Source organism: Cotesia glomerata, linkage group LG6 (assembly GCF_020080835.1).
Source record: "Cotesia glomerata isolate CgM1 linkage group LG6, MPM_Cglom_v2.3, whole genome shotgun sequence".
NCBI lineage: Eukaryota > Metazoa > Arthropoda > Insecta > Hymenoptera > Braconidae > Cotesia > Cotesia glomerata.
Genome location: NC_058163.1, coordinates 5,495,377 through 5,520,114, shown reverse-complemented (window position 1 = coordinate 5,520,114; position 24,738 = coordinate 5,495,377). Strand labels below are relative to the sequence as shown.

General features: G+C 33.2%; 1 protein-coding gene and 1 pseudogene across 1 annotated transcript; one reads left to right on the top strand and one right to left on the bottom strand.

The window, feature by feature from the left end:
* Positions 1–1,144: 1,144 nt before the first annotated feature.
* Positions 1,145–22,766, bottom strand: LOC123266764 (annotated as a pseudogene).
* Positions 5,982–18,229, top strand: LOC123266765 (tenascin-like). The gene is made up of 10 exons (XM_044731161.1): positions 5,982–6,141; positions 6,221–6,311; positions 10,270–10,518; positions 10,614–10,859; positions 10,946–11,203; positions 11,282–11,530; positions 13,337–13,588; positions 13,676–13,921; positions 17,488–17,736; positions 17,800–18,229. The coding sequence occupies exons 1-10, from the start codon at positions 6,013–6,015 to the stop codon at positions 18,072–18,074; spliced, it is 2,244 nt and encodes a 747-aa protein (XP_044587096.1). The 5' UTR covers positions 5,982–6,012; the 3' UTR covers positions 18,075–18,229.
* Positions 22,767–24,738: the final 1,972 nt, after the last annotated feature.

The following is a 24,738-nucleotide window of genomic DNA, read 5'->3' as shown; positions in this document are numbered from 1 at the left end:
AATAATGGGAGTCAATAACTAGTTCATAATTTTTATGGTGAATCCCATATTGACAGCCAGTCGACAGCGCTATGACGCCTTTTTTTTTAAGTATAAAATACGTAATATACGCGATTATATTCAAGGCTTTTAACTGTCAAATAACTCGGCGTGTTTTAGTGTTAAATAAGTTTTTAAATAAATTGTTATATTTTTCATAATAATTATTCATTCATAGAAATTATTATTAATTAACTTTAATAATATTGATTACTTTATATCAAGTTTTTGATAAATAACAATATAACCAAATGATTCGACGCATGTGCAGTAGGGGCGTCAATAATTGGGGTTACGGTACGTCAATAATTAGATCAATCAGTTTTTTAACCCGTCAATAATTGGTGTATCCAGATCATATATTTAATTATTTAAAATTAATTAGTAAATATCACTGATTATCATTTTAAAAAAAGAAATTGATTAGTTAAAACATTACTGAAGACATTACCACAAACAAAATTCATCGATATTTATATTTGATTGCTTAAAAAAAATGAAATCATAACTTTGTCTCTTATAGCGTCAATAATTGGGGCTTTTACCTTAGTCGTATAATTTTGAAGCAACTTACTGCATTCAGTGCAGTTTCTTGAATACTGAGTTTAACATAAGAGGTATATAATTGATCGGTTTGAAAGCGTTGGAGTTATTGCAGAAAAAAACTAAACAAAATTATTTCAATTAGCCATACATTCAGATTCTCTACTAAATACTATAACATCGAGGAATCAAGCATGTGGCGACGATTCTGTTAAGTTTAAGTCTACATTTCTGAATTATCCCTTGAAAATGTTGTTATAGACCTATGATAAGATTTTAGTAATCTAAATGTATTTCATATCAGTCGGTAAGAACAAGATTTCTTGATATACGAATACAGTTGATAACTCATGAAGAGTCTAACACCTACTTTCTATTCTACCGACAGTCAAAAGTTGTAGAACATTTATTATCACCAGTTGTAGTAATTGACATCGATTAAGAAAATTTTAAAATGATAGAAAAAGATTTAAATCCGAGACAAAAGAACAAACAAATTTTGTAAGAATAAAATCAATGTGCAAGTTATGATCTTGGAGGTGAAATAATAAGGCATTAATAGTCAATTTTCGTAAGTATAAGATTTATTTAATGTAAGGCAGCAATGAGTTGTCAAGTTAAACATTAATATAGTTAATATATAATTGTAAATAAATAATTATATCTAGTGAGTAGTAAGTAGGTGGAGTTAAACTGCAGAGTCCTCAATAACCATCAATCGAGTACAAAAGTAGCTATCCAATGATAAGTGTCAATTAGAAGTCAAGTCACCTGCAAATGCTGACTTTCTAAATACTGCTAGTAGATTGATGCCAATTTTCTAACGCTGATTTTAGTATAAGTATAATTGATAATTGGTAGCAAACTGTCTATAAAAGTTGAAAAGTCGAAATGTACTGTCAATAAGCAGGAAAGAAACATCAATATATGAATTATAGGCTAAGCTTTAATTCATCCGATGTTTAATCAATAAAACTAGATACTTGCGGTCAATCTGCATGCAGTTTGAAAGCAAGTATAGCGTTTCAACGTTTCATTCAGTTTGCCTTCAATCTGTGTCGCACATTGACACAAAAATGCGTCAACAGATAGATGTCAGTTTGCTACTAAGTGGTTATTAAGGTAAGTTGAATTTATTTGTTAGTTTTTCTTTTTCTTTTTATTAGAAGCGCCAAGTTCCTTGGACACCAATATGGGGTTGAACGTGTTGTCCAGGAAGCTTCAAAGCACCACCTCCAGCACTTATCTGTCCATTTTTGCCTTCATAGATCTTATGTTGATAGTCCAAGTTCCATGTAGGTCTACGTTCTGGCCCACTCAAAGGTTTCTGTCCCTGTAAAACAATTGATCCTTGAGGGTCAGGTGATCGACGAAATCTCCAAGTTCCTTGGATACCAATATGGGGTTGAACGTGTTGTCCAGGAAGTTTTAAAGCACCGCCTCCAGCACTTATCTGTCCATTTTTGCCTTCATAGATATTATGCTGATAGTCCAAGTTCCATGTAGGTCTACGTTCTGGCCCACTCAAAGGTTTCTGTCCTTGTAAAACAATTGATCCTTGAGGCTCAGGTGATCGACGGAATCTCCAAGTTCCCTGGACACCAAGATGGGGTTGAACGTGTTGTCCAGGAAGTTTTAAAGCACCCCCTCCAGCACTTATCTGCCCATTTTTGCCTTCATAGATATTATGCTGATAGTCCAAGTTCCATGTAGGTCTACGTTCTGGTCCACTCAGAGGTTTCTGTCCTTGTAAAACAATTGATCCTTGAGGCTCAGGTGATCGACGGAATCTCCAAGTTCCCTGGACACCAATATGAGGTTGAACGTGTTGTCCAGGAAGCTTCAAAGCACCCCCTCCAGCACTTATCTGCCCATTTTTGCCTTCATAGATATTATGCTGATAGTCCAAGTTCCATGTAGGTCTACGTTCTGGCCCACTCAAAGGTTTCTGTCCTTGTAAAACAATTGATCCTTGAGGCTCAGGTGATCGACGGAATCTCCAAGTTCCCTGGACACCAATATGGGGTTGAACGTGTTGTCCAGGAAGCTTCAAAGCACCCCCTCCAGCACTTATCTGTCCATTTTTGCCTTCATAGATATTATGCTGATAGTCCAAGTTCCATGTAGGTCTACGTTCTGGCCCACTCAAAGGTTTCTGTCCTTGTAAAACGATTGATCCTTGAGGCTCAGGTGATCGACGGAATCTCCAAGTTCCCTGGACACCAATATGGGGTTGAACGTGTTGTCCAGGAAGCTTCAAAGCACCCCCTCCAGCACTTATCTGCCCATTTTTGCCTTCATAGATATTATGCTGATAGTCCAAGTTCCATGTAGGTCTACGTTCTGGCCCACTCAAAGGTTTCTGTCCTTGTAAAACAATTGATCCTTGAGGCTCAGGTGATCGACGGAATCTCCAAGTTCCCTGGACACCAATATGGGGTTGAACGTGTTGTCCAGGAAGCTTCAAAGCACCCCCTCCAGCACTTATCTGTCCATTTTTGCCTTCATAGATATTATGCTGATAGTCCAAGTTCCATGTAGGTCTACGTTCTGGCCCACTCAAAGGTTTCTGTCCTTGTAAAACGATTGATCCTTGAGGCTCAGGTGATCGACGGAATCTCCAAGTTCCCTGGACACCAATATGGGGTTGAACGTGTTGTCCAGGAAGCTTCAAAGCACCCCCTCCAGCACTTATCTGCCCATTTTTGCCTTCATAGACATTATGCTGATAGTCCAAGTTCCATGTAGGTCTACGTTCTGGCCCACTCAAAGGTTTCTGTCCTTGTAAAACGATTGATCCTTGAGGCTCAGGTGATCGACGGAATCTCCAAGTTCCCTGGACACCAATATGGGGTTGAACGTGTTGTCCAGGAAGCTTCAAAGCACCCCCTCCAGCACTTATCTGCCCATTTTTGCCTTCATAGATATTATGCTGATAGTCCAAGTTCCATGTAGGTCTACGTTCTGGTCCACTCAGAGGTTTCTGTCCTTGTAAAACAATTGATCCTTGAGGCTCAGGTGATCGACGAAAACGCAAAGGGTTTGACGGTGGTTTTGGACGATTCTGTCACATAAGTAAGTTTATTCAATCATTTTAGGCCAGAAAATTATTCTAATTTAATAAACACTGTTACTGTGATAGCATAGCTTCATCAATAATTTATATTTTATTTATTTTAAATCTTCTTGTACTTACTATGTAAGGAGGAGGTTGGTGGCCATCTTTGATACCAGGTTCAGGTTCACTCGAAACGATCGCAAAAGTTACAGCAAGTACGAGAAAAATAGTTTTCATATTGATAGTTAACTACAATTTCGCAATAAACACTTAATTTATTTACTAATGTAGTAAATAAATTTAACTCTGCAAGATCTGGAAAACTGTGATGAAAGTATCCAAGGTGCAATCTTATATACTCCATTTCATTTAGCATATTTGCATAAGGGGAATCACTCTTTGCATAAACCGTTTGTCAGAAGAAATACTAAGAGCCGTAGTGGGGATTGGGAACCCCGGCTCGAGACAGCGGCGAGGATTCCCAGTTCTTTTTATTGCTTTTATATGCAGTTCAATACAACTCGATCACCCACAGTTCACAGTGGATGAATATACTCAGTCATCATAAAGTTTCTTATCTTTTTGTTTATTGCAGCAACAATATTCATCATCTTTCATTCAATAATAATTTCTCATTTAATCTGTTTCGTATTGGTATATTTTTAGATGTTTTATGCATAAAAAATTGTTTTTCCTGTACAATTATAATTTATAAAGTTATCGAATCTATACGGCAAAACAATAAGTATTGCATGAATCATAATTCAAAGCATATTAGTGTTTTTTTTTTAATTTTTTTTTCTAAAATATCTAAATTCAATCACTACAATTCTCATAAATTTATTAAGGTAGGTAACCTCCTTAGAAGGGTTAAATATGCAAGATTTTTTATTAATCTTTCTTTATGCCCTGTTTAAGACATTACAAAATTTTTTTAAAAGCTTTTATTTGAAGTTTATAAATTACAAAAATACTTGATTTTTAACTTCCCGCTAAGAAAATCGAAGATTTTCAAAAATCGGGAAGTTATTGTTTTCACCCCGTTTTGCAAAAATCGAGTTTTCATCAGATCTCGACGTTTGAAGGTCACAGGAAGCTTCCCTGACTATCCCCGCGAGGTTGTCACGGTGTCTGTATGTATGTGTGTGTGTGTGTGTGTGTGTGTGTGTGTGTGTGTGTGTGTGTGTGTGAAAGTATGTGAACCGCTTATAACTTTTGAACGGCTTGACCGATTTCATCGCGGTTGGTGCCATTCGAAAGGGCTTGACCAAACTTAGATTTTGAAAACTATTTGGACCGATTCAGATCAATAGATTTTGAGAAATCTTAAAAAAACTAAAAAAAATTTTTTTAAATGTGGTTTTTTTGGAATAACTTTTAAACGGCTTAAAGGTTCAATTCCAAAAACTAGTCAGCTCTTAACCTCAAAAAACTACGTCGATCGCCACCAGTCTGGTCAAAATCGGTTGATTCGTTCGAGAGATATCGTGAACGAAAGAAAACCGAAAAAAGTGTTTTTTTTCGGTTTTCTTTCGACAACGATAACTCACGAACCAATTAACCAATTTTGACCGAGCTGGCGGCGATCGGTGTGGTTTTTTTATTTTATGAGCTAATTAGTTTTTGGAATCGATCGGTGAAGCCGTTTCAAAGTTATTCCAAATAAACAACATTTGAAAAAAATTTTTTTTGTAGTTTTTTTTTAGATTTCTCAAAATCTACTTGTTCGAATCGATTCAAATTGTATTCAAAATCTAAGTTTGGTCAAACTTTTTCGAATGGCGCCAACCGCGATGAAATCGGTCAAGCCGTTCAAAAGTTATAAGAAGGTCACACACACACACACACACACACACACACACACACACACACACACACACACACACACACACTGTGTATCATACAGACATATGGACATCATCGCGGAAACATTTGGGTAAGCTTCCTAGAACCTCAAAATGTCGAGATCTGATGAGAACTCGATTTTCGAAAAACCGAGTAAAACCAATAACTTCCCGATTTTTTAAAATCCTCGATTTTCATACCGGGAAGTTAATGAAATATTTATCAGAGTAAAGTAATTATATCTGACATTTTTTTAAGGAAACAACTTATCAACCATCAGATTCGATGACAATAAATTATCAAATAAATGTTATTTCTTAATTGGATATTACAATAATAGACTTTATATCAGTTTTGATACTAAATATCGATTGGCTCGGTCTACGGTTTACACGTTCACACTATTCGTAGTTATTGTACTGTGTTATCAAGAAGTTATTTTTGGTCCTAGTCCAATCTTTCATGGAACTAAAATATCTAGTTATCAGTTTTTAAAAAAATCAATCATTATTTTTTTTAAAATAAATATGGTGGTACAAAATTCATTTGATATTTCACTCTTGATTCTATTATTTTTGATAGTGAACGTCTGTTCAGCGAATGGAAATTACAATAACACCACTTCTGATCATGAGTGTGCGAAATCTAATAAAATTGTACCTTTCTTTACGTATATATATAATAGATTAAAAATTTTTAGAGTAGATATTAACATAATTTGAACGATTTTCTTAGTGTCGTCCTTATTCTCCACAAGCGTGCTGCGATGACAACCTTTCATGCAAAATAAAAAAAACGAGGAATGACTTTGTCTGCACAGAAAAGGGTAAGTTTTGAATTAAAAATATATATATTAGTGAAGTACGATCCTCTAATCTGTGGATGAAGAAATTTTTAATGCAAATTTCGACGCTTTTTTTTCTCGACATTCTTATCGACAGATGAAAAAATTTTCAATTATGTTCCATGGACTGTTCAGTAAAATAATATACGGAGAGAAAATAATAGAACTTGTTCCTATGTAGAATGGTAACCATTACCATGTTACATACACGGAAAGAAAATTGTACGAAAAATTACAATAAAAACATCGTAATTTTTAGTATAGGACATTGTTGTGCCGGACCAGAACTCAAACATCGTAATTTATACGATGCAACATCGTAAATTTCTATCACTCAAATTAAAAAGAAGTTTAGGTCACCGAAAAAATAATTCTGTATCACCGAGGAATCGAACCCGGTGTCCTCACCGCCACAAGTCCAAGGTTTATCCCCTTTTTTTTTTATTCAAGCGTTTATTTATTTAAATCATTGATACATAGATATAAACATAATACACAGGTCTAAACGTAAGACCTGTTACTTAAAATAAATTGTCTACCTGGCCCATACGGGCTCTCATAGAGGATAACATAAATGATATTTCTTAATACCTGATAAACCTCAGGGGCTGTACATAGTGAAGTAAATAATATAGTTTTTCTTATTCTTATTGTGTTGAATACATAAAGTGTTAATACATGATTTATACTAGTTAGCCTAAAAAAGAAACTTGATTTTCATAAAAAAGGCTTACGTTATTAGAATAGTACATGAAAGACATTAAATCAACAACAATTAAAATTAAAAAATATAACATAATAATAGAATAGAACAAGAAGACAAAAAAGAAAGAGGAAGCTATTAAAAGAGAACAACAAAACAATTAAAGAAAAATAACTTGTGATTAAGTGAGCCACCAATACTCTTTGCGGGAATATGGTTTATTTGTTGTATCTTTGAGGGGTATTGAGATGCAGTATTTCAGGTCTAAGAATGATAATGCTTTTGGGTCATAAGTAATAGCTTTTGTGTTGGGACCTCTTTTGACGTGGTATATTAGGGGTATACTGTTTGAGTCTTGTATGTAGCCCAGACTGTCCAAGTAAGTGAATATTTTGGGAGGAGTGAATCCCGACTTCATTGCTATTTGAAAATATGCTGGTTGTGGGTAAAATGGACCAGATATTAAGCTGTTTATTGTGGAAGAGGAGGCACTAGCAAAGTGATTGCGGCATAGACGTATGATATGGTTGTCGATACGCTCTATTTTAGCTAAGTTTAAGAGTGTAAGGTTACTATAGTATTTGGTGTAATTTGAGTCAGGTGTCTTGTACATGTTCAGACAAGCTCTCAGACATTGTCTTTCAAATTTTCTCAGCTTTTCCATTTCAATAGGTGGGATGTTAAACCATATAGGACAACCATATGTGATTATTGGTCTAATCAAGAGTTGGTAACACAAAATTTTTACTCTTTTATTCAGAAATTTAGAATAGAATAATCTAGACAGGCTTTTAAATTGTTTCTTTGCTTTGGTAATTTGTGTGTCTATATGTGAGTACAGTCAACGCTCTCTGTATTGGACCTCTCTGTATTTGACCGCTCTCTGTATTTGACCACATTCTTCATCTGTATTTGACGATTTTACACAGCTCTTATGGACAAGGATGAGTCAAATACAGAGAATGGTCCTGTACGGGCGAGTCAAATACAGAGAGCGTTGACTGTAGAAGTTTAGTTTATTGAAGGTTTATCCCCTTACACTATCGGAAGGATGGTGTAAATTTTTGTTCAGTCACATAATAAGACCCTCCATACAGTAGTTGGTCATCTTTCGGTGGTGGCGTCGCAAACTACTGGTCTCTCTTTTATTAAAACATATAGTATGCGTCCTTATTCACTTGCTCTTGCAGAAAAAATATTTACTAAATAACATCGTAATTTTCAATAATTCAAATTGTATTCTGTAGACGGCAGCATCGTAAAAATCAAGTTACTGAAAGTCTAGACCTGGATTACGATGTTACTACCTAGTAAAATTACTATTGTAATTTTTCATAGGATTTTTTTTCCGTGTAGTAACAGAAATTTTTGTGAGAATCCTGTGTAAATTTGCTAATAAAAATCTTAGAAATTGTGATAAAAATATGAACAATCACTCATTCAATGCGGAATTAAATTCTGAAAATAATGTTGTTGTTTTTTTATTTTTTTGATGAAAATTTCAATTTGTTATTAACAAAAATCAAACCCAAAATAAAAAATTTCAGTTTTTCGTAATTAACTCAATTACTATTGGTGACATCGAAAATCGGAAAAAAGATCCTGAAAGAGGAGAAAATTTCTAAAGAAAAGTCTCGACTCTCGGAACTCTAGCTTAAAAAACAATCATTTTTATTTAATGTTGAAAATAGGGTTCCGCGCAACTGCCGTCGTATTTTAGCATCGGCGCGGCCGTGTGACAAAAGTCGCGCGGAACCCTATTTTTTTTTTTTATTATTATTTAGAGTCGGTTTTAACTGCTGTGGTCATATCGCCGACTTTTAACTGTTGGGAGTGGTACGTTGGGTCTTTTTGGGTTGTGTAAATCTTAACCTACGCGGCAAGGGCCGAATATCAACCAAGTTGGTTTCTAAGACCAGCTTGGTATTCGAACCCACGCCTGGCCGGTAAGTTAGTCCGAGTTCTCTATAGGCCATGCGTCTTAGACGACTCGGCTAACGTCACCGGTTAACCCTATTTTTAACATTAAATAAAAATTATTGTTTTTCAAGCTAGAGCTCCGGTAGTCAAGACTTTTTTTTAGAAATTTCCTCCTCTTTAAGGATCTTTTTTCCGATTTTCGATATCACCAATAGTAATTGAGTTATTTACGAAAAACTGAAATTTTTTATTTTGGGTTTGTTTTTTGTTAATAACAAATTGAAATTTTCATCAAAAAAATAAAAAAACAACAACATTATTTTCAGAATTTAATTTCGCATCGAATGAGTGATTGTTTATATTTTATCAAATCAAAATAATGTGTGTGTGTGTGTGTGTGTGTGTGTGTGTGTGTGTGTGTGTGTGTGTGTGTGTGTGTGTGTGTGTGTGTGTGTGTGTGTGTGTGTGTGTGTGTGTGTGTGTGTGACACCTTCTTATAACTTTTGAACGGCTTGACCGATTTCTTCGCGGTTGGTGCCATTCGAAAGGACTTTACTAAACTTAGATTTTAAATATCATTTGGACCGATTAAAATAAGTAGATTTTGAGAAATCTCAAAAAAACTACAAAAAAAATTTTTCAAAAGTGGTTTTTTTTGGAATAACTTTTAAATGGCTTTACCGATCAATTTCAAAATCTAATCAGCTCTTAAGATCAAAAAACCACGTCGATCACCGCAAGCCCGGTCAAAATTGGTTGATTCGTTCATGAGTTATCGTTGTCGAAAGAAAACCGAAAAAAGTTCATTCATTCAAAAGTTATTGCCGTTTGAAAATTCAAAAAATTGTGTTTTATTAAACTGCTATTAGAGTTTTGAGCTCGAAGAGCTCAAATTGACACAAAAATCATATTTTTGAGCTCGAAGTGCTCAAAAGCGTAATGTGTAATTTTGAGCGCTTACGTACAAAATGAACGGGAAGTTGCAGGGATGGCCTTTAGGGTCAACCGTCATCCTAATTTTTTTTAAGTGTATTTAAAATTTTCCGACCATAGGTGGTGTTGAGAATTTTCGACAGAAAACTCATGATAGCAACTTATCTGATATGAATTTTAAATTTATTACTGATATCCTGGCTCTAGTGATTAAACTACTTAACTAATCCTTTTTTAATACTATATAAATCTTACGTCCACATTTATATAAAAAATAAAAAATTGTAATAATTTCTTTACTCTCGTATATAGCCAGATATGAAAATTTTCTAACGGAGATATACTGGTAAAATTTATAATTTTTAATCTTTACTTTAAATATAGTGATTTTGAAAGGATCATGTAGGGATAATGATGACTGTGGTGACATAAAACATGCCAAGTGTTCCAGTGACAAAGATTGTACTTGCATAATAGGTTACAGCAGTATAAATAAAACTTATTGCGCACCATCGTTGAATTCGTTTTGTTGGAGAGATGAAAAATGTGCAGCTGATCATGCTTCTTGCATTAATAGCCACTGTCAATGTGATGAAAACTACTTACAACACTCTCACAATGAGTGTTTACCAAGTAATTAAATTAATATTGAGAATAAAATTTAAAAAAAAAAAATAATTTTTTTTTCTAAGTTTTTTCAATATAGGAAAAATCTTTTTTTCTTTCAGAGTTGATAGGTTCATATTGCAAAGATAATTCTGAATGTAGCAGAGTTAAATATGCTCAATGTTCAGCAGGTAATTTTTGTGTTTGCTCGATAAATACAAGGTCGGTCGATCGAGCATTATGTTTACCATTTTTGAACGAATACTGTAAAACAAACGATGATTGCAAAGTTGAAAATTCTATTTGTAATGACAGTAAGTGTCAATGCAAGCCAAACTTCATGACTCTTTTGAATGAGTGTCAGGCACGTAAGTATTTAGAAATTTCTATTCGTACATGTAATAATGATGATGATGATTAAGAATTTAATATATCATAATTTATTATAATTTAGCATATTTAGGCATGCCTTGTGACTATTCAGACGATTCAGAAGATTGCTTTAGATTTATCGATAATTCAATATGTTCTCATGACAAGAAATGTACATGTTTGCCAATCTATCTTCCTGTAAGCGAAAATAAATGTTTACTGGCTCACAATCAGATCTGCTTGGATTATGAACAATGCGCAGCAGAGAATTCTATTTGCCTTAATCACAGATGTGAATGTAAGCCTTATTATGTCTATCGAAGAGATCAATGTGTGTCAGGTACTTAAACTTGATTTCTAAAGATCTAAATCAATAATAGAGCTTCAGTTGATTTCTTATATCTGATATTTATTGCAGCATATCTGCAACAGTTGTGTCGAAAAGAGAAAGATTGTAGTGGAGTCAAATTTGCAACCTGTTCAGAGGATAATATATGTGTTTGCAAACAAAACTATTTTCAATCGGATAACTCAACCTGCTCACCTCTTTTAAACAGTAGTTGTTCTACAACGAAAGAATGCTTTGCTGCTAATTCCGTTTGTCAGAATGGAAAATGTCAATGTGAAGAAGGTTTTTTCGCTATATCTAATGATCGCTGTGCGAAAAGTAAGTATATATTCAGAAAGTCAGTGAAGACTTATTTTGTCTACCTTAAGCGTGAAGCAGAGCTATCAAATTATATACCTAATAATATAGATCTCAGATGAATTTCTTGACCATAGTACTTGGCAAAGTTCGTTGTTAAGAATTCAACAATTTTTGAACAAGATAGTTAACAAAAGATTATGTACTACAGTAGTGTCAGAATTAAGCAAGATCTCGGAAACACGGTGTTTAGTTATACTTTGACAAGTTTATTTGGTTAATTGAGATAAGCAGCTAGTAAAAATTTTACAAGATTTTTAACCAAGACGAACTTTAAAATTCTAAAGCAATCAGTCGCACTGTTTTTAAGATATCGTAACGGCTAGTTGGAAAAAGATAGTTTTAAAAAACACACATTTAAAAGTCAAACTATTCAATTTAAGCAATGAAATCTTTACTCATTATTAAGCACTTTAATTTTTTTATGATGACAAAAATTTTTAACTTCCCGCTCAGAAAATCGAAGATTTTCAAAAATCGGGAAGTTATTGTTTTCACCCCGTTTTACAAAAATCGAGTTTTCATCAGATCTTGACGTTTGAAGGTCATAGGAAGCTTCCCTGACTATCCCCGCGAGGTTGTCACGGTGTCTGTATGTATGTATGTGTGTGTGTGTGTGTGTGTGTGTGTGTGTGTGTGTGTGTGTGTGTGTGTGTGTGTGTGTGTGTGTGTGTGTGTGTGTGTGTGTGTGTGTGTGTGTGTGTGTGTGTGTGTGTGTGTGTGTGTGTGTGTGAAAGTATGTGAACCGCTTATAACTTTTGAACGGCTTGACCGATTTCATCGCGGTTGGTGCCATTCGAAAGAGCTTGACCAAACTTAGATTTTTAAAACTATTTGGACCGATTCAGATCAATAGATTTTGAAAAATCTTAAAAAAACTGAAAAAAAAATTTTTTTCAAATGTGGTTTTTTTGGAATAACTTTTAAACGGCTTAAAGGTTCAATTCCAAAAACTAATCAGCTTTTAACCTCAAAAAACTACGTCGATCGCCACCAGTCCGGTCAAAATCGGTTGATTCGTTCGAGAGATATCGTGAACGAAAGAAAACCGAAAAAAGTGTTTTTTTCGGAATAACTCAAAAATTCCTAGCGCGATCAATTCAAAATTTAAGATTCTTTATGAGGCTTGAAAAACTGCGTCGAATGCTTCTAACCACGTAAAAATCGGTCTATTCATTCAAAAGTTATTGCGGTTTAAAAATTCAAAAAATAGTCTCTTATCAAACTTTTGAGCTCGAAGTGCTTTAAAGCATATAAAAGCAATCTCTTTGAGCTCGGAGAGCTCAAAATAACCCATAAATTGTATTTTTGAGCTCGAAGAGCTCAAAAACGTCATTGGTGCAATTTTAAGCGCCTAAGTATGGAATTAGCGGGAAGTTGCATTTTACATTTCGCCAATTTGAATTTTTCTTTGTCAAATTCGAATTTTTTTTAAAATGTGATTTTTTGAATGTTCGAATTATTTTTTTTTATATTTATCCTCTAAATAAATATTTTCGGAAAGGTATAGAAACCATTCCTATAATATTGTAGCTAGGATTTCCATAATTATGGGAACTGCTTCTATAATTTTTGGTCATAGTTCCCATAATAGTATACGGAAAATTTTCTTGCCGAAGATTTTCATCGAGTTACTCTTTAATTTATATTATTTTCGTTTATAAAATAAATTTTAAAGGCAAATATATTCAGATTCACCAAACTGTATAAAATCCTTATGTTATAATGATTAATTAAGAAATAACAGCAATGTTTTTTTTGACTTAGTTTCTCTACAGCAATCGTGCTCGATAACTCACGACTGTTTGATTACTATTCCGCATTCTTACTGCTCGGAAATTGGTTTATGTTATTGCGATTTGGGATATGTTTCAATAGATGGCATCAAGTGTGTACCAGCTTTAGGCCAGTTTTGTACTAAAAGTAATCCATGTTCAATTGATAACTCTGAGTGTATCGATAACAAGTGTCAATGCAAACTTTATTTTGAGGAGGCTCGTGACTCTGAATGTATACCAAGTATGTATATAATTAATAAAAATTGATAAATTACTGATTTCTTTACTTATAATAATTATTAATAGTTTAAATAATCAATTTTTACAGTAAATTTCAGTCAATCTTGTTCATACAATATTGACTGTAGAAATATAAAACATTCCATGTGTTTCTACGGAGAATGTACTTGTGAGCACAATTATGCTCCTGTAAATTCCCGAACCTGCGTCCTACTTTTAGGAGGATTTTGTTCCACAGATGAGGATTGCTATGTCGAAAATTCAGTTTGCGTTTCAAATATATGTAAATGTGATACTCAATATTTGACCGTAACCAATAACAAATGTGAACCAAGTGAGTCATAATATTTAAAATAGTTTGCGAATGATATAATCAATAATATCACCTTAAACACACCAATCACTGCACGTTTCCTTCTGAAAGAAGGATCATTTTGGTTCTGGTGCTTAAACGAAAGTCAATATTCATAGTTTTGTTATACAGAGACTATTATAGTTATTGATATAAAATTTATTCAGCTCAACAAACACACTCTTGAACTATACAAAAAATATCTAAATTTTTATTTCTTTAATTTTTTATATGAATAAATAATGAATGAACGAATCTCTTCTAAAAATTGGTATGTTGCTGACATAGATAATAACTTGATAACGGCTCATCTAAAACACAAAAACGAAAATTATTTACCTTCAATATAAAAGTAGCTATGGCATTAACTACAGAGATTGATTTTTATTGATAAATAACCCCTGATAACCATCTTACCTATAACTTACTGTGAATCTACGTCCGCAATTTGAAGCAAACTTGACGGAAAGAGTTGGCAGAGCAAGCGATTACCTATTAGTTACCTATAACTTACTCTGCAAATAGACGTCAAAACTTTCTGTACAAGTATTTCCGTCAAATTGTAGTAAAGTTGAAAGGAAATTTAACTACAAGTTTGATTGTTAACTTGTATTCAAGTTGCGGCCGTAGATTTCCGTCAATTTGCTTACAACTGTTGTTGAGTGAAGAATTACCGCTAACTTGATGTTTAAGTTAACCGCAAATGCTAGAAGTCAACCACTTACTGAGAAAGCGCTGGCTATCAGGGACAAAATACCTTAGATTTAATTTTAAAAAAAAAAACTGAAAAATGAGGCTTTTTTCATAATTTTTAATCCAGTAAAATAGTAAAAATCAAAATTTTGATTTGATTGTAACTGAAGTGTTTTTGATAAAATAAAAAAAATCTTACCTAAAGTCAATCAGTGTTGTCGGCATCATACAGAATTCATAAAGCGTAAAATAATATAGTTACAGCGGTCCGATCATTTTGAAATTTTAACACAATCCTTTTCGACTGTTACGTCCAAATCGCTGAACGTAAATTATTTAATAGTATATTACACACCTAGGGAAGGAAAGTAAGAAATGTCGGCTTCGCCTCGGCCAACAATTACATGTGATCTGAGGCTTTCTTATTTACTTCCCGTGGAGTGTATACTAATTTTTTGCTCGACGAAGGCAGAAAGGGGCAACTTCGTTTAGCGCAGCGGACCGAAAGTTGACGCTTTCTGCCCGTCGAGCAAAATAGTGTATTACACATCTAGGGCAGTAAAATAAGAAATGTCTCAGATCACATGTAATTGTTGTCCGAGGCGAAGCCGAGGTCAATAAACATGTGATCTGAGGCTTTCTTATTTACTACCCGTGGTGTGTATACTATTTTTCTCCTCGACGGAGGCGGAAAGCGGCATTTTCGTTTAGCGCAGCGGGAGGAAAATTGACGCTTTCCGCCCGGAGGTGAGAAAAATTTATTTTGGTCCTGGTATTTTTCAACCACTAGACCGGGAACCCAGAAGTATTGAGAAAGGTTATTGGTATTTTACTTTTCAAATAAATTAACTCACTTCAAATTTAAGTTATACAATATATATTAAAGTTAATAAAAAGTTACAAAAGATAAATGCTTACAAAAATTCCAATTACTATTTATATTAATGCTAAAAAATTTACACATAAGAACTACAATTGGTTTTGTACATACCTTTAATTGTTACGTCGAAACACGTGGTTTTTGATTAATTAATATTTTTATTTAATGTAGTTAATATTATTTTTGAATTTACGTGAAGTTAAAATGAATTTTATAAAATTGTATAAAATGAACTTCATGCGAAGTTCTTTTGGGACTCGAATTTTCGGGCGTTTCCAAATTACTAATTGGAGAAAAACAGTATCCAATTAACTGTCTATTTCCCTTGGATTCTACCCTCTCTTCCGATTTTTCCAAGATGTTCGCTTGAACAACTCCCTTCCTTGGGCCCAGAGGGCATGATGTGCCTCTCTCTCTTACTTATAGGCTAATATTATATCTATGTATTGGTGTACGTGCAAGCACATTTACATGCACACAAATACATAGTTTCTTATTTAACTAAGCCTTATATTTTATTTATAATTATTACTAACTTATTTATTTATTTAATTTTTTTATAGATAATAATATTCATTTCTTATAATCATTCATTATTCTTACATAATTATTTATGTAATTATTGTTAATTTTTTTATTATTAATTTTTTGTAATTATTTAAATATTTTCTATTGTTTCAGTTGTTAATTCCTATTTTTAGTAATTATTTAAGTATTTCCTATTTATATTAGTGTTATTTATTAATTTGTTGCTAATTTTTATTGTTAATTTTAGTTTCTTAAAAATTATTTTATTTTTAAAGTTTTAAATTTATTTTTCTCTTAAATTTAATCCTATTTAAACGTTTAAAAATTTCCAAAGTTCTTGTCTATAATACTGTCAATACAGACGGCAATAAAACTCCCATTTACTTGTGTACTTAAAGTTTTTAATCTTTTAAAGAAATGAGTCTGCCTAATGACGGGAAATTTTTCGGAAAGACCGGACGAGACACTTAATGCGTTTCTCATTACGAGTGTCTGCTGCAAATTTTAATTCTTTTAAAAATATATTTTAAGAGAATAAAATTGTATTGTTCAGACAAATAAAAAAATAATGTTAATATGAGACCACAACGTAACACGACAAATGTACTTTCAAAGAATGTAAAAAAAAGTTTATTTACGAAACTTTTGAATTTAAAATGATTTTCGAATCTGTTTAATTGTTCATATAAAAAATTCTTGTAACGAAAATTTCTTTTTTAATATTGCATGCCTTAAGCGCGAAGCGCGCAGGTATGCTCTACTCTCGCCTAAAAATCGTGATTTCGATTAAAACGTGATTTTCATAATTTAAACGTAAAAAATTATGGATAAAAAGCATATTGAAATAATTAATAGTAACTACAGAACACGTTAAGAAAATTTTCTTATCGATTAAATAAGATTTCTGAGAAAAAATTCGTTTTTCTGATAAATTAAATGAATAAGAGCGTGGTATTCACGGGAGCTACGAGCTTGATAACACCACAACTTTGTCAAAAATCACTTTCATGATCAAATTTTTTTTTTGTTTTATTCCTGAGAAAGTTTATCAAAACCTTTGTGGAAATTGCGTGTCAAAATAATTCCGTTTCGATACAGTTAATTTTTTTCGATTGTCGATTCGGAGACTTTTTCTGCGATTTTGGCAGCCATATATATTATTTTTCATAAACAGAATTGAAATAACTATAAACAAGCAGAAACTATACATACATTATGGTATAATTACTAACTGTTTTATCATCTGTTAAAATTTTTCTTTAGTTCGACCTATAGAGGGGATAATACTACTCGCGGAAAAATTCAAATTAAAAACGAATAATTTTTGTTATGATCTAAATAATTTATGTATGACATGAGCGCTTAAAGCATGCTCATTTGGATTTTCCAAACTTTTTACAGTTGCTTTGTTTTTTTTTTCTAACAATTTATTTCATATATTCCTCAGACATGTTAGGAACATTATGTCTGACAAATGATGACTGCGACAAGATTAATAATTCAATATGTTCAGCGGACAACGTATGTACGTGTAACCTGAATTATAGAGCAGTTGATAAATTTTTCTGTATACCAATATTGAACGGATTTTGTTCAGAGGATAGTCAATGCCCTACAGATTCATTCCGTTGTGTAGATCATCAATGTCAATGTCAACCTAACTTCACTGCAATGTCTGCAAGCCAATGCTATGAAAGTGAGTACAATTTTTTTTGTAAATACGAATATGAGTGTATTGATATCTGATTTTCATTTTCAGCGAACCTGATAAATACTTGTACCAATGTTACTGAGTGCAGTGATTCATGGCATGCACAGTGTACATCCGATCACAAATGTGTTTGTGCTTCGAATAATATGGCATTGAGTCCATCAACATGTTTGCCGATTTTGAATGGTTTTTGTTGGATAGATCATCAATGCATGGCTGAAAATTCTGTTTGCACTGATTATCGTTGTGCATGCAAACCGAATTTTACTGCTGTCGCTTATAATCTATGCATTCCTGACAGAAAAAAAATGCATTTATATTGATTATGATCGATAGGTAGATACTTTATTTTATTTTATAGCAAAGCTAATGGCAAAATGGCAATTTTCAAAAAATGATACTTAATGAAAGGAATATAATAAACATGTCACATAGAAAAGCATAATAATATTGACTGTAGAATGTAATTATATATACATAATCCTCAACATTATAAAATGAACTAAATTTTAAGTAACAATATGTGATACAAATTTTTATAATATATGTAGAAAAGGTAATTTGATTTTATGAATATTATCTAGGAAGACAAGATATAACCAAGAATTGCTTATATTTACGTGGTTCTGAAATGAAGCTCTGAAATGTTAGTTTTAAAATGATTGGAAATAGTATCATGGAAAGATTAGAATCCTACTGGTTACTGTTCTGCATAGTTACGGACTTAATTTTTATTAAAGGATTTATCGTACTTACCGCAAGTGAACGTGTTTCTCCGGCAACCTTAATATCTGTTGCACACACCGGCTAATAATGGTGTATCAGTCCTTCGGTAGTTATGATTAAGAAGTTAAAGTTGATACCAGTGGCCATAGATAGTCAGGTCTGAACTGAGAAGTTAAATTTGAAAATTAATACTGTCCCAGTATATAAACAAAGCTAGATCAGTAGTATCTCCGAAAGTATACATAGATAAGATGTTTACAACACAATACCAATACTAAAAAAGATAAATAAATCCTATATACTGAAAGAAAAATTTCTTTTGAAAAAAACCAACATAGTTGTTACAAGAAATTAATTTATTAAAAATTTTATTTTTTAGCTGAAAAAATAAAAATTTTTCTCATAATGACTTTCTTGTTGAAAAAAATTTTTTTTGGATTTAAAAAAAATGATTGTAGTTAAACTAATTGCGAATTTTCATCCAAACTTTTTTTTTCCTGAATTTAGAAAAATTTTTTTCGGCAAAAAATCACTGTGAGAAAAATTTTAATCAGCTAAGAAATAGAATTGTTAAAAATTTTCAACAAATTGATTTTTTGTCAAAACTATGCCGATTTTTTGCAACAGTATATTACGTACATAGGCCAGTAAAGTAAGAAACATCTCAGATCACATGTAATTGTCGGCAAACATGTTATCTGAGGCTTTCATATTTATTGGCCAAGGACAGTATACTATTTTTCTGTTCGACGGAGTCAGAAAGTGGCAACGTCGTTTAGCGCAGTGGCCTGAAAGTTGGTCTCTAAATCATCTAAATCATCGAGTAGGCCTGTTGCTTAACATTCTCTCTTAAAAATCAGCTTAATAAAGGATTTTAAGAAATGAGCCACAAAAATGACAGCGTTGCATCTCAGGTTAATTTTGAGACGTGGAAACCCAGCTCGCATGATGGCTAGACTGGAACCCAACGACTTTTTATCTGAGGCGATTTCTATTTCCTCAATGAATTTTATTCATCACCTACGACTCAGTCAATAATTGAAAAAATTATCAAAGTCATAAAAGTGATTATTTTAAATTTTAACATTTTTCAATTTAGCAAAAACTTAACACTATTTTTTCCCGAAATCAAGAAACAAGAGAGTTTTTAAACAATTCCTTACAGAAACAGAGTTGAGGGGCGGCGGGAACTTCAATAAATTATAAATCGAAAAATAATGAGAATTACATTTTGAAAATTTACAAGCATGTTTTTAAGATTTTATGTTAATTATTATGCAAAATAAATCAATTTTTATATTTTTTCATTCTACATGTATGGCTCTCCTCAACTTCTTTTTTTCCTAAGTAGCAGAAAGACGTGACACTTCAAAGTTATAACCTGTTTTTAAATTTTTATAGACCTATAATAAGATTTTAGTAATCAACTAACACAGTTGATGAACTTATGAAGACTATTATGATCTAACGAATCTAACACCTAATTTCTATCTTACTGACAGTCAAGAGTGTTAGAAGATTTATTACCGCCAGATATAGTAACTGACATCCATTCAGAAAATTGTCAAGTCCGAGACAAAAGGACAAACAAATTTTGTAAGAACAAATTCAATCTGCAAGTTGTGATCTCGGAGGTAAAATAATGAGCCATCAACAGTCAATTTTCGTAAGTATAGGATTTATTTAATGTAAGGCAGCAAGTAATTATAAAGTTAAACATCAATATAATTTATATACAATTGTAAATAAATAATTATATCTAGTGAGTATTGAGTAAATGGAGTTATACTGTAGAATCCTCAATAACCATCGATCGAGTGCAGAAGTAGCTATCCAATTATGAGTGTCTTTTCGAAGTCAAGTGACCTGCAAATGCTGACTTTCTAAATACTGCTAATAGATTGATGCTAATTTTTTAACGCTGATTTTGGTATCAGTATACTGAAAATTGGTAGCAAATTGTCTATAAAAGTTGAAAAGATGAAATTGACTGTCAGTATGCATGCAAAAAAACATCAATTAATACATTATAAGCTAAGCTTTAATTCATCAGATGTTTCATCAATAAAATGGGAAATTCGATACTTGGGGTCAATCTGCATGCAGTTTGAAGGCAAGTAGAGCATTTCAACTTTTCATTTAGTTTGCCTCCAATCTGTATCGCACATTGACACCAAAATGCGTCAACAGATAGATGTCATTTTGCTATTAAGTGGTTATTGAGGTAAGTTGAATTTATTTGTTAGTTTTTCTTTTTCTTTTTATTAGAAGCGCCAAGTTCCTTGGACACCAATATGGGGTTGAACGTGTTGTCCAGGAAGCTTCAAAGCACCACCTCCAGCACTTATCTGTCCATTTTTGCCTTCATAGATCTTATGTTGATAGTCCAAGTTCCATGTAGGTCTACGTTCTGGCCCACTCAAAGGTTTCTGTCCCTGTAGAACGATTGATCCTTGAGGGTCAGGTGATCGACGGAATCTCCAAGTTCCTTGGACACCAATATGGGGTTGAACGTGTTGTCCAGGAAGCTTCAAAGCACCACCTCCAGCACTTATCTGTCCATTTTTGCCTTCATAGATATTATGTTGATAGTCCAAGTTCCATGTAGGTCTACGTTCTGGTCCACTCAAAGGTTTCTGTCCCTGTAGAACGATTGATCCTTGAGGGTCAGGTGATCGACGGAATCTCCAAGTTCCTTGGATACCAATATGGGGTTGAACGTGTTGTCCAGGAAGTTTTAAAGCACCGCCTCCAGCACTTATCTGTCCATTTTTGCCTTCATAGATATTATGTTGATAGTCCAAGTTCCATGTAGGTCTACGTTCTGGTCCACTCAAAGGTTTCTGTCCCTGTAGAACGATTGATCCTTGAGGGTCAGGTGATCGACGGAATCTCCAAGTTCCTTGGATACCAATATGGGGTTGAACGTGTTGTCCAGGAAGTTTTAAAGCACCGCCTCCAGCACTTATCTGTCCATTTTTGCCTTCATAGATATTATGTTGATAGTCCAAGTTCCATGTAGGTCTACGTTCTGGTCCACTCAAAGGTTTCTGTCCCTGTAGAACGATTGATCCTTGAGGGTCAGGTGATCGACGGAATCTCCAAGTTCCCTGGACACCAAGATGGGGTTGAACGTGTTGTCCAGGAAGTTTTAAAGCACCGCCTCCAGCACTTATCTGTCCATTTTTGCCTTCATAGATATTATGTTGATAGTCCAAGTTCCATGTAGGTCTACGTTCTGGTCCACTCAAAGGTTTCTGTCCCTGTAGAACGATTGATCCTTGAGGGTCAGGTGATCGACGGAATCTCCAAGTTCCTTGGATACCAATATGGGGTTGAACGTGTTGTCCCGGAAGTTTTAAAGCACCGCCTCCAGCACTTATCTGTCCATTTTTGCCTTCATAGATATTATGCTGATAGTCCAAGTTCCATGTAGGTCTGGCGTTCTGGTCCACTCAAAGGTTTCTGTCCCTGTAGAACGATTGATCCTTGAGGGTCAGGTGATCGACGGAATCTCCAAGTTCCTTGGATACCAATATGGGGTTGAACGTGTTGTCCCGGAAGTTTTAAAGCACCGCCTCCAGCACTTATCTGTCCATTTTTGCCTTCATAGATATTATGCTGATAGTCCAAGTTCCATGTAGGTCTACGTTCTGGTCCACTCAAAGGTTTCTGTCCCTGTAGAACGATTGATCCTTGAGGGTCAGGTGATCGACGGAATCTCCAAGTTCCTTGGATACCAATATGGGGTTGAACGTGTTGTCCAGGAAGTTTTAAAGCACCGCCTCCAGCACTTATCTGTCCATTTTTGGCTTCATAGATATTATGCTGATAGTCCAAATTCCATGTAGGTCTACGTTCTGGCCCACTCAAAGGTTTTTGTCCCTGAAGAACAATTGACCCTTGAGGGTCAGGTGATCGACGGAAACGCAAAGGGTTTGACGGTGGTTTTGGACGATTCTGTCACATAAGTAAGTTCATTCAATCACTTTCGGCCAGAAAATTAGTCTTATATAATAAACACTATTACTATGATAGCATAGCTTAATTAATAATTTATATTTTATTTATTTTAAATCTTCTTGTACTTACTATGTAAGGAGGAGGTTGGCGGCCATCTTTGATACCAGGTTCAGGTTCACTCGAAACGATCGCAAAAGTTACAGCAAGTACGAGAAAAATAATTTTCATATTGATAGTTAAGTACAATTTCGCAATAAACACTTAATTTATTTACTAATGTAGTAAATAAATTCAATTCTGCAAGATCTGGAAAACTGTGATGAAAGTATCCAAGATGCAATCTTATATACTCCATTCCATTTAGCATATTTGCATAAGGGGAATCACTCTTAGCATAAACCGTTTGCCAGAAGAAATACTAAGAGCCGTAGTGGGGATTGGGAACTCCGGCTCGAGACAGCAGCGAGGATTCCCAGTTCTTTTTATTGCTTTTGTATGCAGTTCAATGCAACTCGATCACCCACAGTTCACAGTGGATGAATATACTCAGTCGTCATAAAGTTTCTTATCTTTTTGTTTATTGCAGCAACAATATTTGTCATCTTTTATTTAATAATAATTTCTTACTTAATCTGTTTTGTATTGGTATATTCTTAGATATTATTATTATATAATTTATAAGGTTTTCGAATCTACACGGCAAAACAATAAGTATTGCATGAATCATAATTCAAAGCATATTAGTGCTTTTTTTTTAATTTATTAAAGTAGGTAACCTCTTCAGAAAGGTTAAATATGCAACATTTTTTTTATAAATTCTTCTTTTAGGCCCTGTTTAAAACATTACAATATTTTTTTTAAACTTTTATTTAAAGTTTATAAACTACAAAAATACTTAATTTTTTTCCTCAAAAAATCGGATAAGTATGGCGAAATGGTCTCCATGTATACTTTGTCAAATAGTATGTTTCAGTATGAATATACTCTTAAAAAATTATACTTCCTTTTTTGAGCATGAATTCTCAGTTAATTTTTGCGATAACGTCCAAAAGTTTAAATTTTTCAAATCAATTTTTCTTAAAAACTATAAGAGATAGAATGATCGATTCAATGCCAATCTTTTAAGAATTTTTCAAAGAATATTATAGATTTTTTTCACCATGTTAGATAATGTTAAATAGTCAAAAAAAATGAAAAATTTTTTTGATGACTGTTTATTTTTATGTTCTAATATACTTATACCAACCAATAAAATTGTGGATATTCCTCAAGGTATCTACTTTCAATACAATAAAGCGGACCAAAATTAAAAGTGCGCTTTTTGAGTTATAAAAAACATACGAAAAACAGCTGACCCGGTCATCCGTCTCTTGGCCTTCTCAATGTTTTAGACTCAAAGTGTTTAAGAATGTATCTATTTGTAAGCTTCCCACATTCAAAAATATAAGTTTTTTACATTTTTAAACTTTTAGGACTTAAAACATTAACTTTCTAAACCCTTGAAGCCTTTAATTCTCTCAGAGGGACGTTAATTATTATTTTATTTTTAATAGTTCATTTAGCAATAAGAAAATTATTGTTTAGACTAACTTATAAAGAAAAAATATTTGATTATAAATACAAACTTAAAATTATTAACAATTCTGTGTTGGTATTCTATATAAAGAAGAGTCATAAAATATATCATTCTATTTATTTATTTATTTATTTATTTAGTCATCATCATCACTTTTCTCATTAATAACAACGTTAACATTATCATCTGGAAATATTCGAGACAAAATTTCCGCAGGACGTATTATTCGTGACAAATATCGCCCATGAGCTAAGTAATAAATTACATTAGCCTCATGGACACAACGTCCAACCGTTCTGTAGCCATTTGGACAGTCGCAATAGTAGCGAATATAAACGTGGTAAGTTTTGCTATTTATATCCCATGATCGTACATCTAACTTGATGATATTCGGTGTTTCTTTTACATAATACACGAAAAATTATTTTCTTATCAATTATTTCAGCCAAGTATGAAACAGCTAACGATAAATGATAGGAACCGGTGAATGAAAATTTTAATTGTTCTTCATTCAACCATTGAAAGTCAAGAAGTCCTGATGCTACACGGAGAGAATTTTATGTTAACGGTAACCATCCCTATTTTTTAGCTTCTGCTATCCAGGATGGTTATTAACTTTTACAAAGTTAAGATGATAAATGCAACTATCCGGCGATTGTAATTAGTACAATCAGTATATATTAATTCCCACAATTATGATGATACGGTTTATCATCTAGATG

Coding starts and splice junctions, on each gene's coding strand:
- LOC123266765 (XM_044731161.1), top strand. CDS start 6,013: ATGGTGGTACAAAATTCATTTGATATTTCACTCTTGATTCTATTATTT. Junction 6,142..6,220: donor GTGCGAAATCTAATAAAATT/GTACCTTTCTTT, acceptor CGATTTTCTTAG/TGTCGTCCTTATTCTCCACA. Junction 11,531..13,336: donor TAATGATCGCTGTGCGAAAA/GTAAGTATATAT, acceptor TTTTTGACTTAG/TTTCTCTACAGCAATCGTGC.